The sequence below is a fragment of the Haemorhous mexicanus genome, chromosome 28 (genome assembly GCF_027477595.1).
Source record: "Haemorhous mexicanus isolate bHaeMex1 chromosome 28, bHaeMex1.pri, whole genome shotgun sequence".
Lineage (NCBI taxonomy): Eukaryota > Metazoa > Chordata > Aves > Passeriformes > Fringillidae > Haemorhous > Haemorhous mexicanus.
Window position 1 is genome coordinate 1,495,659 of NC_082368.1, and position 18,344 is coordinate 1,514,002.

The following is an 18,344-nucleotide window of genomic DNA, read 5'->3' on the forward strand; positions in this document are numbered from 1 at the left end:
AGCCCCAGCCCAGCACTGACCTCTTGAAGTGACTGGCCAGGACTCCCACGAGCTCCCCGATCCTGCTGTCGTTGGAGGTGTCATTGCTGAAGAGACAAACGATGAGATCCTTGTTGTCCTTGGTGTGGAACACCACGAGCTGGTCCTTCCCATTGGAGACACTCAGCCCCACCAGCTGAGGAGAGGAAGGGAGAACAGTGTTGGTTGTGCTGATATAAAAATGTTGATTCCCCATCCCTGGAAATGTCCCAGGCCAGGCTGGATGGGGCTTGGAGCAGCCTGGGACAGTGGAATGTCACTGTCACATTTTCTGGAAAAATCCCCTTGCCCAGGATTCTTCTCCTGGGAAGTTGAGAGGCCTCAGAGAAAAAGGAAAACAATAATTATCTCATTTGCTTCTCCTGTGTTTGCTGCTTTGGAATGTGGTTTGGAGATTGTTTACCCACAGGTGGTTGTTCATTGGTTTCATGGGAATTGTTTTTACTTAATGATCAATCACAGTCAGGCTGTGTCAAGGCTCTGGAGTGAATCACGAGTTTTTCATTATTATCTTGTTAAGCCTTCTGTCTGTATCCTCTCTCTACTCTTTAGTATAGTTTTAGTATCATATCATATCATAATAAATCAGCCTTCTAAGAACATGGAGTCACATCCATCATTTCCTTCCTTTACTGAGGGAGCCTGAAAATACCCCAGTGGGAGGTGTCCCTGCCCATGGCAGGGGTGGCACTGGATGGGCTTTTAAGTGCTTCCAACCCAAGCCATTCCATGATTCCCTGATTCCCTGTGCCTTTGCCACTGCCAGGCTGGTTCTCTCCTCTCCAGGATGCTCCACCACGGAGCTGAGGGGTGGCAGTGGGTGGGTGTCCCCCCAGGAGCTGAGCAAGCAGAAACAACAGCAGCCCTGTGCAATTCAGCAGCCTGGGAGGTGTGAGGGAGAGTCCTCACCCAGCCTGGATGGCTCCCAGCAGCCCCTGTGTCACTGCAGTGTCCCTGTGTCACTGCTGTGCCCCTCTCCAGACACCCCCTGTGTCACTGCTGTGTCCCTCTCCAGACACCCCCTGTGTCACTGCTGTGTCCCTGTGTCACTGCTGTGTCCCTCTCCAGACACCCCCTGTGTCACTGCAGTGTCCCTGTGTCACTGCTGTGTCCCTCTCCAGACACCCCCTGTGTCACTGCAGTGTCCCTGTGTCACTGCTGTGCCCCTCTCCAGACACCTCCTGTGTCACTGCTGTGTCCCTGTGTCACTGCTGTGCCCCTCCCCAGACACCCCCTGTGTCACTGCTGTGTCCCTGTGTCACTGCTGTGCCCCTCTCCAGACACCCCCTGTATCCCTGCTGTGTCCCTGTGTCACTGCTGTGCCCCTCTCCGTCCCCAGGGCCATGGGGCACCCAGGGATGGCCCCAGCTGCTCTCCCAGCACCCCAGGTCAAAGCTGTCCCCAGAACTGCCCTGGGTGACACCGCTGAGTCCCACACTCATCAGGAGTGTCAGTCACACTCATCAGGAGTGTCTGTCACACTCATCTGCCCAGCAGCCTCTCCAAACCTCACACTCTGGGAAACCAAAGATGTCTGAGGGCCTCAGGCTGTGCCAGGGCAGGGGCAGGTGGGACATTGGCAGAATTTCTTCCCTGAGAGGAGTGTCCCGCCCTGGCACAGCTGCCCAGGGCAGGGCTGGAGCCTCCACCCTGAAGTGTCCAATGAATGTGTGCATGTGGCACTGCAGGATGTGGTTTGGTGCTGCTGCTGCTGGACTTGATGATTTTAAAAGTCTTTTTCAACCTGAACAACTCTGTGCCACTGTGATTTGCAGGTAACAAGACTTTAGGAAGAATTTGAGCCACAAACCCTGCAAAGCCATGATGATTCCCATGTTCAGGCATGGATTAAGGCCTGTCTCTTCTGACAAAACTAAAAGGTGCAAGGGTTTGGTTTGGGTATTTTATTTTCTGGCATTTTCTTTTTGCACTTGGCTCATCAAAAGCTTTGTCATCATCTCACAAAGGAAAACAAGGGAATTTTTAGGAGGGGCAATCTGGGAGCACAGGTTACTCAGATGAATATTAGAGAAAGCAAGAAAAGGATCTGTGCTGGGGAAACAAAGAGAACAAAAAAAGCCTCAAAAGGCAAGTACAGCAAAGCAGAGAAAGGAAAATAGAATAAAATAAATAGAATCTAATAATTGGGATAAAATACATATAATATAATACATGGGACAAAAGAAATAAAGTAAATAGAATATAATAAATGAAATGAAATAAAATAAAATAGGTGAAAGGATGATGAGTACAGAGAGAACACAGAGGACTTACTCTGTCCATTAAAGGGCTCCTTTGAGCCATCCAGGAATTTGCAGAGGGAAGCCCCATTCCCCTGCAAGTGAGAGGCACCCATAAAGCATTTGGTTGAAGTTACAGTCTCATTATTGTCCCCTTGTTTAGGGGAAAAGGCTCCTGTGTCCCCCAATCCAGCTGGGGAGTCCCAACTCCTGCCAGCCCAGGGATCCCAGGGGGGGCTCAGGCTGCTCCCTGGGCTTGCTCACAAGGTGTTCTTTCCAAAGGCAACTGCTCCAGCAGCTCTGGATGCCTCAGCCATCTCAGAAAAGCCCAGCCCCGCCACAGCAGCGTGGGCTGGGCCCTATTTTTGGGATCAGACTCCAAACAAGGTCCAGCCCCTGGGGTTTTGTTGGTTTTTACCCCAGGAATGAAGGGCAGCAGCTGCTGATCCTGGAGCCCCAGGCAGGGCCCTCCTGTCACCAGCTGCCCCAGCACAGGTGGAGTTTATTCCCTGTTCAGGCTATTTTGGGGTTGTGAAATGCTTTCCCAAGCTCCACCTCATGCACAGGCATTGACAGCTGCCTGGCTTTTTAGGGTCCCTTAAAATTAATCAGCATGCTTAAATACCTCCTGTGAGCACAACAGCACCACAGGGACTGCTGCCATCAAGGTTTTAAATGTGCAGCGAGTGTGAAAGATGAACAAGTCACAGTGTTGGATTTGAAAAGGCAATTTAAACATTAATTATTCAACAGAACCCTGTTAGGAGGCCAAGAGCCCTTCAAAATCTTCCCATTTCACCCCTCCGTACAAGACTCTGAGTGAATAAATGCCACACAAAAGCAATCATTTCAGAGAAGGTGCTTATCACAGTATTTACCAACACTAATATTGGCCCTGCTTGAAGAGCAGGAAAAAATCCTCAGCTTCTGCAGAACATCCCTTATTATGTTCACTGGTGCAGGGGAGATGTGGCTGCAAGAGCCTTTCTGCTGCTTGGGTGCCTTTTCATTGCTCTCAGCCAGTACCTGTTGGGGTTTAATTCAGGTAAAAACAAGAAGGGCACTGTGTGTTGGTACTCTGAGGCAATGCCAGAGTGCTGGCAGATGAGAAATCCACAGAGAATCCTCCAAAGCATCTCCACGTGGAGAAAGCAGCAGGGCTGCCAGGGAAGCTGCTGTTTGTCAGGTTGGGTGGAGAATGGCACACTCCTCATCCAGAGCCATGGGATGGTTTGGGTGGAAGGGACCTTCAGGATCACCCAGTGCCACCCCTGCCATGGCAGGGACACCTCCCACTGTCCCAGGCTGCTCCCAGCCCATCCAGCCTGGCCTTGGGCACTGCCAGGGATCCAGGGGCAGCCCCAGCTGCTCTGGGCACCCTGTGCCAGGGCCTGCCCACCCTCACTGTAAAAAATCCCTTCCTTCCATCTAAGGCAAATCAGACCTGGTTCAGTTCCCAGCCCTTTCCCCTGTCCCAGTGCAGAGCCTGGCACTGAGCAGGGACAGGAGGGACTCCTCCCATGGCCCTGGGAGATGGGGAGAGATTTCCTCAGCTGAAAACAAGTTTGTGTGTGTAGCAGCCATCAGCTGACTGTCTCCAGTGAGATCTCCATGGAAACACCACCCCTGAGGATGCTGCTGTGTTGGCAGGGCACTCCTGAAAGGCTGGCAGGGAGCAGCAGGGGATTCCAGCCCTGGGCAGGGGAAGGAGCATCCCTCTTCCCAGAGAACACTCATCAAAGGTAGGACAGGGCTGCTCTAGGGATACACATCACTGCTGGTGTCATTATTGTCCATTTGCTCCTCAAAAAACCTTCAGAGCATTTCAAACCATTGCTCTAGTCCCAAAAATGAAGGAATTTCTGTATCACTGATCAGCTCCTTCCACATGGTGGAAGGGCTTCCATGAAAGGAGGGAGCAGGCACGGAAAAATGGGGAGAGTGTGCAAGGCAACTCAGGGGTGGAAAAACAACACAACTGTAAACATTAGGTAAGAAATATAAACCAGAACTACAACAAGGAACAAACAACTGCTCAACAGGATTGGCTGTTTGCCAGAGTTAAATCTGAGAAATCCTGGGAGAAATACAAATGGAGTGGCTTTGAATTGGAAGGGAGTAGGTTTAGATGGGGTGTTAGGAAAAAATTCTTCCCTTTGAGGGTGTGAGGCCCTGGCACCGGGTGCCCAGAGCAGCTGTGGCTGCCCCTGAATCCCTGGAAGTTTCCAAGCCCTGTCCAGCCTGGCCTTGGAGCAGCCTGGGACAGAGGGAGGTGTCCCTGCCATGGCAGGGGTGGCACTGGATGGGCTTTAAGGTCCCTTCCAATCCAAATTCAACTCCATTATTCTATGAAATATTTTGTGTCCTGTGTATAAATCAAAAACACCCCAAATTCTCCTCCTCTCCCCTTCCTGCAGCTCACCAGCAGGATCAGTCCCACCCCAGTCCCAGGGCAGCCCAGGCAGGGCTGGGGCTCCTCCCCAGGACACAGGGCAGCAGGGGCAGGTACAGGGAGAGGCTGTGGCCAACAGAGCTGGAATTTTACACCACAGAATCTACCAAAGCTTGGTTTAATCAAATTTCCATCCTGGAGTGTTACCTTGACGACCTGTATGGGTCAGCAGAGGATCTCCTGGAGCCATCCCTCCTGTGCCAAGCACTCCAGGACCCCTGGGATCTCAAGGACTCCTGCTCGGGTCAAAGCAACTGGCTGGCCAAGATCCCTGTGGTAGGTTACTGAAGGGAATAACTGCAGATCTACCAATAAAACTGATTTATAGCTGCAGAAAAGTGAGAATTCTCAGAGCAAGAGATCTATCTGCACAGACCATTAACTGCTCTTGTCCTGAGGAACTGCAAATCAGCCACATGACCAACACAGAGCCAAAATACAGCCAGTGCTGAGCCAAAACACAGCCAAAAATACAACATAGAGCCAAAAATACAACCAGCATAGCCAACCAACAGGACCACCACAGAGCCTGCCCTAGGGCTCTCTGTAGGAATGGATATTCTATTTTTGACACTCCTTTTATTGGTGAAAAAGCAAAAATTACTGACATTTCTTAGTAATAGATATTCTGTGAGTAACCTGAAATTGTACCTGACTAGCTCTAATTTTTAAGGCATTAAGGATTTCAGAGGGAAATGTTCAGGTGACCAACAAATGATGTGGTTTTGTGCTGCTGTAAATGTGCAATCTGCACCTTTACACCCATCAGGCACACAGGTAAAACAGACATTGTCCTAAACCTGGGATAAACACTGATTTATCTCTCATTAGTCCTGCACTCAGTGGATTTCAGTGACCTGGACACTCTGGTTAAGGTAAGAGCAGAGAAACCAAAAGTGAGAAATCCTGATGGACAAAATCCTGCCTTGTCCACATCACCAAAAAACACCTGGAAAATCAGGTGTGGCAAACCCCTCTGCTAAAAGGCTGTGAGTGTGGGGGTGTCTGAGCTCTGCTGGGAGGCTGGGGGTGTCTGCACACTGGTTTTCTCCAGGCTGGGGGTATCTGCACCCTGTTGTTCACCAGGCTGGGTGTTTTCACCAGCCTGGGGGGTGTCTGCACCCTGGTTTTCACCAGGCTGGGGGTGTCTGCACCCTGTTGTTCACCAGGCTGGGTGTTTTCCCAGCCTGGGGGGTGTCTGCACCCTGATTTACATGGGCACACAGCCCCTGGCACACAGCAGGATGTGCTGCCAGCCCCTCAGAGCACAGAGACACCAGTGCTGGGACAGAACAGCAGCCAGGAAAACAGCTGCTCAGGGCAGCCTCCTTTCAAAACAAGAGGCACTGCCATGGAGACACTGCCTGCTGCAGCCAGGATTCCTACTGGGAGCAGCTGCTCCATGGATACTCTGTGCTGGGCGCCCAGCAAGGAGGCAGGAGGAGACTCTAAACTCACCATTATGGATGCAGCCAGAGCTAATCATCCCCTCCACATCTGCAGATGAGATTTCACCCTAATCCCATCCCTGCCCTCCCAGCAATACAGAAATGCCAGGTCTGTCATTTCTCCAAATGCAAACATCCCAGAAAATCTGGGCAGGGCATTTCCCAGCAGCCAGGCAGGCTCTGGAGGTTGGAGATAACCAGAGCACCTCAGGCTGAGGGAGACTCAGCTGAATCCCTGCTCCAGGATGCTGGGGAGCAAAGCTGAGGGGCTGCCCACCCCTTCCATCCCTGCCAAGCCTGGCAGCTCCATCCTGCTACCCCCAAGGCCAGACCTCACTGTAATTCTGAGTTTAGCTTTGGTAGGATTTACATTAAACATGAACAAATATTAAAAAATAAATAAATTCAAGCACAACCTGAAGGATCAGACAAGCCCTCAGAGACACAGGAACAGTGCCATAAGCTGCTGTGAAATGCCAACCCCTGCCAGGGCCAGGATCCTGCACACAGCAAAGCAAACTGAAACAGGGAGGGAGCAGAGAAGGGTAAGAGGCAGTTTGGGGTTTAGCTTTTATTTTATGCACCAAAATGAAAAGCTAATATGATCACAGATTCATAGAACCATGGAATATATCCTGAGTTGGAAGGGACCCACCAGGACCATCCAGTCCAACCCCGGGTCCTGCCCAGGACAGCCCAACAATCCCACCCTGATGCTTTGGTGTTGCAATAACTGCACTGTGACTGTTATAAAGACATTACATATATCAGAAACTACAACCCAAGGACTTTTTCCATTTTATGGATATGAAAATGGAGCTACAGAGTAAAGACACCGCCCTGAAAGAGCCCCAGAGGAGGATCCCCAGTGCTGTACTCACGTTGTAGAGGGGGATGGTCCTCATCACCTTGTACTGCTTCATGGGGTCCATCTTGTACAGGTGTCTGTCAGTGATGAAAATGGCCCTGTCCTCCACCTTGTTAAAGCGATTCACCTGCACAGAAACACCCTGTGAGTCCCAGTGACCACTGCAGGAACACAGGAAATGAAACTGGGCAGTGCTAAGTGCCAAACTCACACAAAAATGCCCCAAACTTGCACAACAGTACCTCAAACTTGGACAAAAATACCCCAAAGTCCCACAACAAACACCCTAAACTCACAAGCAGCCAAAAGTCACATAAAAATACCCCAAACCCACACAGCTCCTAAACAGGTTTTCTCCTTGGCCTTGGAGCACTGAAAAGGGAACGTGGTCCCTGTAATTCCATTACACAAGCAGGGACAGAGAAGCAACATTCCCAGCAGAGCTGTGGCACCCTGGGAAATTCCAGTTTTCACTCAAACCAAGGCCAGATGCTTCTCCCAGGCACACTCAAGTCCTGTCTAAGTGAGTCCAATCCCAGGCTGTTGTCCCCACATTATCCAGGAGCCTTGGGCACCCCAAATGGAGAATCCTTGCCCTGCAGAGCCAGGCTGCACCAGGGGCTGGCACAGCCCAGACCTGAGGCTTTGGGCCATCCTTGGTCTGGGTGCTGTCCCTCCATCCCCTGTCCCCAGTCCCTCTGCAGCTCTCCTGCAGCCCCTTTGGGCCTGGGAGGGGCTCTGAGCTCTCCCTGGAGCTTCTCCTCTGCAGGTGAGCACCCCCAGCAGCTCCACCTCACCCAGGCTGTGGGATGCCCCTCAGCACTAAACACTCACCAGGCAGGATGCAAGGTTTGTAGGAAGTGCCAAAGAAAGTAGGACACAAAGTAGAAATTGTTTTTCACTGAGGCAAAACCAGAGTCATGGTTGTATCACAGTCACTGAGATATTTATTAATCAACTGAGAAGGGAGAGAAGGGTAAGACGTGAGGAGGATGAACATAAATAGGATTTTCCAGGGTGAAATCAGGAGACAACAGGAGAACTTAAATATCCTCAGTCAAGAGGCAGCAGAATGACAAAGTTCAGAGCAGATAAAGGCAAAAAATGCAAATTGGGGAGCTCTGTGACAGCTTTACATTAATGGCACTGACTCAGAAAAAGCAACCGAGGATGATTTCAGACAGCTCTGGAGAGATCTTGGCACAAAGACATGAGGCAGCTCAGAAAAAGCAGAATGTTGGCACAGGCAAGGAATAACATGGGAATAATGTCCTGGGAGCCATGGGCTCACCTGGAACAGCCTGTGAAGGACCAGGGTGCTGAGTGTGAAGGAGAATCTGGTGGTTCAGAGAAGGTGAAGAACATGACTGAGGGCCTGGGAAGTCTCACAGGAAGAGATGCTGAGTAACCAGGATTATTTTAGGAAGCAGATGAATGGGAGAAGAAAGCCTAGAGGCTATGAAACACTGAATGGCCCTGAGAAAGTAGGTTAGGAGTGCCTGGTGCCACATGTTGGGTGCTGGAGCAGAGCAGCACCGGTTCCTTGACCAGGATTTGGGGAAGCTCTGGGCTCTCCATGCTCCAGGTCCTGGGAGCTGAACCAAAGTCCAGTCCCTGGGGCTGGATCTGCCCCTCAGAGCTCAGATCAATGCTCAGATCAATCAAGTCATTGATTCAGTGTGATTTGTTTGCAGAGTCTGACACAGTGAACACTGCCTGGGCACTGCCATGACCCTGCCTGGCTGCTGTCCCACCCCCAGCCCCTGGTGACACAGAGAGCAAATTTCTGGTGCTGTGACACCAGAGCCACCCCAGGGCACGAGGTCCTGTGGCTGCTGCCTGGGGAGCAGAGATGGGAAGCACATTCAGCTTTCACAGCCAGAAAGGTTAGAAAAGCCCTCTGAGATCACAAAGTCCAATTGCTCCTCCAGCACTGCCAAGGCTGCCACCGAGCCCTGTCCCCAGGTGCCACATGCACCCAGGGATGGGGACTTCACCCCTGCCCTGAGCAGCTGTGCCAGTGCCTGACCACTCCTTCTGGGATGAAATTTTCCCTAATATCCACCCTGAGCTCCCCTGGCCCAGCCTGAGGCCGTTCCCTCTCCTCCTGTTCCTGGGAGCACAGCCTGACCCCCCCCAGCTGTCCCCTCCTGTCAGGAGCTGTGCAGAGCCACAAGGGCCCCCTGAGCCTCCTTTGCTCCAGGCTGAGCCCCCCCCAGATCCCTCAGTCCCTCCTGGAGCTCCAGCCCCTCCCCAGCTCATTCCCTGCCCTGGACACCCCCAGCCCCTCCAGGTCCTTCTCACCATGAGGTGCCCAGAGCTACCCCCAGGACTGGATGTGCCCCAGCAGTGCCAGCTCAGGGGACAGTCACTGCCCTGCTCCTGCTGCCACACTATTCCTGATCCAAGCCAGGTGTCCTTGGCCCCTGGCACTCAGCTCAGCCCCTGCTGACCAGCCCCCAGAGGTGTATTCCAAGCCAATGGAATACTGTAGGAGTCCTACAGGCATGGTTTGAATTCCATTACTTTCTCATGGTTCCGTGCTGCTTATAGTATTAAAAATCAGCTAAAGAAATGTACCAAAGGAGAGGCCCAGCAGCTCATCTCACCTGGGGAGCAATTTCTCAGGTCCTTCCAGCTTTTTCCAAGCAAAAGAGGCTCCAGGTGCCTCCTGCACCTACAGTGCATTTGTGTAAATAATACCTGCTGTGGGTTAAAGCAAAAACTGTCCCACTGGGGAGCAGGCACAGAAGGGACTCACACAAATTTGCACTCACAAATTTGCACTCAAAATTTCACTCACAGTGCACACAAAATTACACTCTCAGTGCAAATACCACTACTGGGCTTGTAGGAGTAAGGACAGGTCTTCTGTTCTCAGCTCCAGCTCATTCCCTCCTGGGGAACAGCCCTTCCCAGCATTGTGTTCTCTGCACCTTCTGGGCATTCTGTATTTATATCTTGTTGATCCAAATGTGAATCAGTCCTAATTTAGCTTCCTGACAAGCTCATGGAGGAAATGAAGATTTGGCCTAGAGCTGAAAAATCTTCAGGGAAGTTTTTCAGGTCTCTGTCAGTGGCCTCTGGACACTGCAGGGCAGAGGCCTTTGAAAGAGATGATCCTGTCAATGGAGCTTGGTGCCACAAGTGACAAGGGAAAAGTGGGAAGAAAAGCCTTATTCTAAAGAAAATAAAGAGAGAGAGTTGTTTCCTAGGTGATCCAACAAAATCTGGAGGTTTGCATGAAATATGCATTTGGTTTCTCCTAAGGCAAAAATCTTGAAAATTTTCTTTGAAAAAGTGAAGAGCACCACAATGCTCAGCAAAGATGGATTTTTCCATAGGCAGGAATGACCTGCTTCTACCTGTACCTACTGCAGGGAAGCAAGCACACAGCTCATTCCCCTCCCCTCAGCAGGGCTTCAAAGCCTTTCACAGCCCTCCTGTAAAGGTGATCCAAACAGAGCCCCCCATTATTATTCAGCTCAAGCTGCTGAAATCAGGCCCCCACACAGGCAAAGAAAACTTTGCCAGCAGCTCAAAACTTGGAGAGCAGTTACTGGAATAAATTCATTTCTTACACTCAAACCCACAAAATTATTGAGGTTGGAAAAGCCCTCCCAGCCCATCAAGTGCAACCTGTGCCCAATCCCCACCTTGTCACCAGCCCAGAGCACTGAGTGCCACGTCCAGGTGCTCCTTGGGCACCTGCAGGGGTGGGGACTCCAACACCTCTCTGGGCAGCCCCTGCCAAGGCCTGACCACCCTTTCCAGGAAGAAGTTCTTCCTGATCTAGAATCTTCTAGATTCTTTCTGAAGAATTCATTAGATCAATGTCAGTCAGCAGCTAAAAACATTCTGTGTCAATGAATTTCATGAGCCAGTATCTGACAGGTCGCAGGGTGTGCTCTACTGATAAATGTGTTTTAACGGGTGAGCTCTGGGCTCCACCTGTGTCTGCTCAAGCTGCCCATTATTTTTGCTTTTCATGTGTTTTCTGTGCAAAGAAAGAAGTGCATTAGACTGAACATTTCCAAGAGCTGACACCTGACATTGCTGTTGACAGCCAACAACTATTTCACATGTGGTTTGGTGACTCAGTAGCTGAAGGAAGCCACAGAGGAAGGCTGATGCTGCTTCAGAAATAAAACATTCAGCCCAGCTCACCAAAGTGCCCTTTAACACCTTCCCACCAACACCTTCTTGCCTCAGGGAAGAGCAGGAGCAGCACGGTTTTTGTTCCAGAATCCTCAAATAAGCTGAATCATGAAACCACAGCACGGATGAACTTGAGCAGCCTTTTTTTGTCAATTGCTGCTTTGTTCAGGAGAATTATTTAAAGGAAGCAATGAAATCACCTGATAATTACAATTTCATTTCTATAATTCACTCTGCAGGCCCCTGTTAAAGCTTCACGTGAGTCAATTTTCAGCAGAGATCAAACACAACCTGCAAACCCACAGGAACCAGGTTTAACATGAGAGATGTGACAAATCTGCCCTGAGCACTGGGCCAGGCTGCACGTGCCAGCACCAAGTGCCACCCTGGGCCACTAAGGTTTGGTAATGTAGGAAATGGATTTACAGGTAACATTTGTTTTATATATATATATATATATATATATATATATATATATATATATATATACACCTTCATACATATATATATATATATATACACAAATTATAATGTATATACTATATATAATATATATACAATATATAATACATATATATAAAAATATATTAAATCTATACATATATGAAGGTATAAGCATGTATATGTAGATATATATATATATATATACACCTTCATAAAACTAAAATTTTTAAAACACCTCTCAGTTACCCCATCTCTAAATCAAAAACCCCATAATCCAACAGGTAGGACATGGGGAAGTCAAGGCTAAAGAGAAGAAACCTGATGATTTATTTAAAAATGCATTTGTTCAAACTTCAAAGGGAAGAATGCAGCAATGAGGAGAGAGTCCCCCTGCCCCAGCACTGAGGGTCACCCAGGGACTGCCCTTACTCCGAGGTAAGAGGCAGGATGCCAAAACTTGTTTTTCTGACAAGAGAAATGCCTTCATTTTAAACAGCTGAGGATGGAAATTGTTTCCTGGGAAGGGCAAAGGCTGTTCCCAGCTGTGCTCCTGCAGTCAGAGCACACAGTCACTCCTGTCCAACAGCTCTCACTGTACTCAGTCTGCAGAGCCAGAAACATGACCTGAGGAAGTGCCTTGCTTGGAAGGGAAATGCTAAATTCTCAAATGTCAAATCCTTGTCCTGTTACCCTTCCCATTTCAGCCCTGTTTGTGTTCCCTGCTCTGCTCCCTCGGACGTTTCCTGTCTGTACAAGCAGAAGACAAACAGTCCCTGAGGGAGGAGCCACAGGACAGCGTGGCTCTGGATGGGATGGTTTGCATTTGTGACATGGAGAAGCTCTGCAATCACCAGGCTTGCCCATCCATGAGATGGCACAGTGCTGCAGCCTTGTCCTCAGCAGTGCTGAGATCATGGAATCATGGAGTGGTTTGTGCCTAGAGACCCCCCAGTGCCACCCCTGCCATGGCAGGGACACCTTCCACTGTCCCAGGGTGCCCCAAGTCCTGTCCAGCCTGGCCTTGGACACTGCCAGAGATGGGAAACGCTGGGGGCTCCAAAGCCATGCCAGCAACCCCTAACTCAGCAGGCCAGCAGGGGACCAAGTCTGTGGCATTCACATGCTCTGAACAGAGATATAACTCTCTCTCTCTGGGTTTTTCCTGGAGGAGCACAGAGAGAAGAAGAGGAAACAATTCTTATCTCTACTTGCTGCTCCTGTTGTTTTTGCACACACGGAGTGTGTTATGAAGATTGTTTACCTGAAGTGATTTGTCAGTTGGATTTGCTGAGGATTGTTTTGTTTCCTTGGCCAGCTGGGGAAAAAGCTGTGTCCTGACTGTTGGGAGACAGTCATGAGTTTTCTTCAGTATTCTTTAGTCCTCTTTGTAGTATGGCATCTCTTTAATACAGTGTAGTATAATGTAATATAATGTAGTTTAATAAAGCAATTGTTCAGCCTTCTGAACCAATGGAGTCAGCTGCCAATCTTTCCCAGATGCTGGGGCACCCTGATTTTACAATACAAATCCTACCTCTCTGTGAAAAGAAAGCAACAACAATTTAACCTTTCAAAAATTAAAAACAGTTGCAAGGTAATTTAAAACCCACACAGCTGCAAGTCTGCACAGCTGCAATATTTGTGATTTCAGCTGAGCTGCCCTTTCAATGCACCCACAGCTTTAAAGCTTTGCCTCTGAGTGTTCTGAAAGCCTTTCAGGCTCAGGAGAAATCCACTCTATGGTGGGTAACACCTATTCCATCCCCATTCTGCTTCTACCATTGAAGTGCTGGCATCTCAGTGCATCAAACTCACAAAAACTGGATTTTACCAGCACACTCACAGTACAGAAACATGGAATGCTCAGAGATTCCCCCATACACCAAAACCAACAAATGCTGCTCTGACACTTGTCTGAAGGCAGGAGCTCTGTCCTGGAAGGTAGGGAACAGGATGAAATGTGAATCTGTGCTTCAGGAATCTGCTTTGCCCTGTGCTTGCACAGGAGATTGTCCTTGAGAGCTGAACCAGGAGCAAGAGTAACACAGGGACTTAAAGGCTGGAGAGCTGCATAACTGTGAGCAAGATAAAACTCCCACACTGTGTCCATCACACACAGACTCCCAGTGATTCCCTCACCATCATTCCCATCATCACTAACAACTGAACATTGTCCTTTCTGCAGTTACCCCAGTTCAGCCAGAAGCTGCAACTGGAATCAGTTCATTAAATGAGTTAGAAGAAGAATTATTTTGTTTTCAGCCTAACCTGAAAAAAGCCAGGGGGATTCTGCATTTCTCTGTCCCTCGGGGAGGTTCAGCCCAAGAGCTGTGAGGCTGTAAAGGGGGAGTTTGGATTCAGACTGGCCTGCTCCTTCCTTAATCCTGTGAACCCCCTGTTCACAGAGAATGTGGTCACAGCAACACCAAACTCCACTGAGATATTTTTGCTTGGAAAGCAATAAGAGATTTCTATTTTTATGAACATGAATCACTGTTGAATAAACAATACAACTCACTACCACTTGCAAAGTTTTATAATAAAGTGAGATTTTGTGCTGCAGAATGAATTGTCTAGATCTGCAGAATCATAAGGAATAACTGTGCACATAGGGACCAACTGCAGTATTTACAAATAAAAAGAATAAACAGCTTCTTAAAAACACCTGAACACCCACAGCACTGACCTACCACAAAAATTGAGTTTGTCTGTTGGCTTTGTAAAATTAAAAATATCCTTCCCTGACAGATATTTCAAACCAGCATCATTAGGAGCTACCCACAACAATTAAGCAAGTCTGCTTTTTTAATTAGTTGTTTAAACCTTCCAATCAAGTTAACAAAAAACCCAATTCTGCTACAAAAAATGTCAGATCCAAACCAGTTATGCAGAAGGAACTGATTTTATCATGAAATCATCGAATGGTTTGGGTTGAAGGGCTCTTAAAGACCATTCAGTTCCAACACTCGGCATGGGACTCCACAATTGATTTGTGCCTCTGATGGGATGAGGCCCCAGCAGCCACCCAACCTTGCTGCACTCAAAAATCCCTCATGCAGCTCCTTGGAACTGCTCTGAAGTGCTGTCCCAGCCTCCCCAGGGTCACCTCCTGTTCGTGGGCAGCCCCAGCCCCGTTACCTTGCGCACGTGGCAGGAGAAGAGGATGTCCATGTACTTGTCCTTGCGCTTCAGCTCGTTGGCCACGGGCGTGAAGGAGCCTGAGCTCTGGGGGCTGCCTGGTTTCTGGAAGAGCAGACACAGGCTCAGGACATGGCTCCCTCCACCCTTGTGCTTTGGGAAACCAAACCTTGACACACCAAAATGCTCCAAGGGAGGATGGAGTAAAGGGAAGCAATCAAATCTGCCTAGAGAGAATTTCTTTTAGTCCCTGTGTTTTCCATTCTACCCAGCATTTCAGTCTCCCAGTGAAGTCTGACTCTGCCTGTTTGCAGAGACAGCTGATGGCACTGCTTTAGTGCTGCTCAGGACCCACAAAAATCACTCCTAGTGCAGTGGAAGTCAAGGATTTAAACCCACATGAACAGAGGAAACTTTTAAGTACTTCCCCTCCCAATGAACCAACGCTCATTTTCCTGAATTTTCCCCTTCCAGCACCCTGAGCCCAGGTCCCTTCACTCACCAGTGCGATGTAGTTGCCCTGCCAGGCTCTCTGGAGGCCAATGTCAGCCCTGTGGCCCTTCAGCAGCTCCATGGCAGCCACCTTGGCCCTCAGCTGAGGCAGCAGCTCTGGGGGCACGCTCCGGATCAGCTCGGCTGCTCTCCACCTGCCAGCAAAGCAAGGTCTGCCTCAGCCCCCAGCCTGGAGCTCACCCAGGAAGGGCTCCTGCTGCCAGAGCAGCAGTACAAGGACACCCTCAGAGTCCTGCCCAGGCATTCCCAAAGCTGCAAAGGTCACTGGATGGTTTAAAGTCATGTCTCACCTCCAACCCTGCCACACTCCCCATCCCACACCCACGAGTCAACCACTGGTGCATCTGTTGGCAATCCAGTGTTTGCCAGCCCATTTTTGGGCTCATTTACAGCACCATTCTCCTCCAACAGCTGAATTTGGCCCCTCAGTTCCAACTGCACCATGGAACAGGGCAGGGCAGTCCATGCATTGCCCCACACCACAGCCCAGCCTTCAGCAGCAGCAGCAGAACTCCAGGGTTAATGCTCTAAAAAGGCTTTTTAGCAGCTAAAATTCTGTAGTTCTGATAACTGAGCTAATTCTGAAAGCAGGACTCTCTCCCCAGACAGGCTGTGGGTGGATGGATGTCTCTCCTGAAAGAGACAGCTGGAGAAAATAACAAAGCTGGCTTGATCTAGAGCTGCTGGAACGGCCGTGCAAGCTGATGGCTGGACAGGAGGTCTCTGAAAGCCCCTCCAGCCAACATTTCTCTTATTCAGCCACTTTCAGAAGTCATCATTTCTCAAACTGGAATTGTAACTACTTTGCCTACAGCTTCCCAGAGCAAAAAAAAAATCACCAGCCTTTAGATACTGGGAGGTTTAATGAAGGTACAAACACCTGTTCTGCACACAGAACATGGGTGACAAGGGGAACATCACTCTTTTCACTGCAGAAAAACACTAGGTTACCACAAGAAATCTCCAGGAAATCCAGAAGATTCTTTTTCTCCTCCCCCTTATCCAAGAGCAGCTGCTCTTTCTTTTCAAAACCAACCAGAAAGGGCAGGAAGGGGCCAAGGAGGGAAACATAATGGTTATCACAATGGAACAACCTGGTCTGGGGGATGGTGCCCTTGCCCATGGCATGGGGAGGAACTGGATGGGTTTGAAGATCTAAACCACCCTGGGGTTCTGTGATTCAACAATAAATCTTTGGATCAGAATTATCTGGCTGGTCAAGGGCATGAAGCCAGTGACATCCAAATCATGTCCTTCAGCCAGATGTCTCTGGGACTGATGCTGCCCTAGCACAGAGACTGGACAGAGCTAAAGAATACAGCAGGGATTTATCAGGAGGCCTCAGTGGATCCACCTTGGGCAGCACAAGGGCCCAGCCAGGGCTGCACCCCAGGTGAACCAAAATGGTCACAAAATGCCCCACAGGTCACAGGGTCTCTCACTTTTATAAGTTCTGCTCCATTTGCATCTTGCAGTTCATTGTCCAATTACAGCTCCAGCCCATCAAGTCCCATCCTGCTTGTTTTTCTCTCTCCAGCCCACATTGTTTGTGCTCTTGGGCCTGAGATTTGGATCATTTGTCCTTTATGAAAAATATATATTTTATGATTGGTTTTTTGCAAATATTAAAATGAATATTAGATGTGTTATGTTAGAAAGTTATGCTGTATTAGTTTTTAGTAGTGTGTTAAATACAGCTTTAGGTTACAACAGAATGTTAAAATAGAAACTATGCTATGGAAGATACTTTTTTTCAAGAAAGGACTCGCAGCAGATAGCAGCCACAGGACACCTAAATCTTTCAGAGAATTTATTGCTCTCTTTTCAAGTTCTTCCCTCCTTCCTCAGCCCTGAAAATGCTGTCAGGATTCAGAGGAAGAAGCTGACACTGCCCAGACAGAATCCTGTGTTGGAATGGAATTGATGCATCATGGATGAGGTGTGTGAATATGCAGCAGGCTGTTGTTTTTAAGGGTTAATCCTCTGTTAACGTGGGTCCTTTTTCTGGCTTACTTTGCCCAAAAAAGGTACCCAGACTGTCTGTAACTCTTTGTTTCTATTGTCTCGTATGGTCCTAACCCAAATTCTCCAAAGTTTTATTACTCTAATTACAGTACTATTTTTATAACCATTTTATTACTATTAAACTTTTAACATTTAAAAACAAGTGATTGGTGTTTTTCACACCCTCACGTGAAGCCCAGACCCACCCACTAGAGCAGCACAGAAGCTGAAAACCACAAAAACCTGCAGCAGCAGCAGCAGCAGCCGGAGGTGTGACACAGGGGCCGTACCTGTGGTAGATGTCCTGCAGAGCCTCCTGGAAGCGGAGCAGCACCTTGGGCGGGGCGGGCCAGGGGATGGAGCGGCCGCGGTCGGGCAGCTGCCGCACGCCGCGGAAGCGCCGCAGGAGCTCGCGCAGGTGGGCGCGCACCTTGTGGCGCCGGTAGTGCCGCGCGATGCTCCGCGCCGCCCGCGCCCGCCGGCAGCGCAGCCGGGCCAGCGCGCCCCTCCACACCTGCAGGGACACACACAGGCGTCAGCGGGGCTTGCTGGCTTTCCACGCTCTTCCTGTGCTGCACAGATTGATAACTGTATTTGGGGGAAGGGACCTCCTCTGCCGTCCTGTAAGCGGAGGAGCTGGCATTCCCTGGCATTCCCCAGGGATCCAGCCCCACCTGCACTCACCCTCCAACACAACCCACCAAGAGAAGACTGCATTTTTTTCCCTTGCAGAATTGAACTGGAAGGATAACGAGCCTCGCTGTGAGACAGAGTAGAAATTTTCCAGAGTAGAAACCTATTTTGACTTAGGTGAAATGTACAACTCTGAGCTAAGTCTGTAGTTTGAAAACATATTAGTCTGACTGCCTGTTCTCATAAAAAGCCTATGCTCAGAGAAACTACTGGAGCCAATATCTAGAGATAAAGGGGGGGCAGACAGACAGAGAGACTGCTATGAGAGCAGGTCAACCTGACTCAGAAATTCTTTCTAACAAAGCAGAATTAGTGGCAAATGCCACATGAAATCGGTAAAATTGAGT

The 18,344-nt window shown here is 49.3% G+C and overlaps 1 protein-coding gene across 4 annotated transcripts in view; it reads right to left on the reverse strand.

The window, feature by feature from the left end:
* Positions 1 to 18,344, reverse strand: part of MYO1D (myosin ID) — a 158,692-nt gene that overhangs the window by 56,209 nt on the left and 84,139 nt on the right. For 3 of the 4 annotated variants that reach the window (XM_059869530.1, XM_059869532.1, XM_059869533.1), the window contains exons 17-21: positions 17,595 to 17,818; positions 15,290 to 15,434; positions 14,788 to 14,892; positions 7,061 to 7,174; positions 21 to 175 (exon numbers count right to left, since the gene is read on the reverse strand). In XM_059869530.1, the coding sequence (XP_059725513.1) occupies positions 21 to 175; positions 7,061 to 7,174; positions 14,788 to 14,892; positions 15,290 to 15,434; positions 17,595 to 17,818 (743 nt within the window). The remainder of the gene's footprint in view (positions 1 to 20; positions 176 to 7,060; positions 7,175 to 14,787; positions 14,893 to 15,289; positions 15,435 to 17,594; positions 17,819 to 18,344) is intronic. The other variant, XM_059869534.1, reaches the window with a different exon arrangement.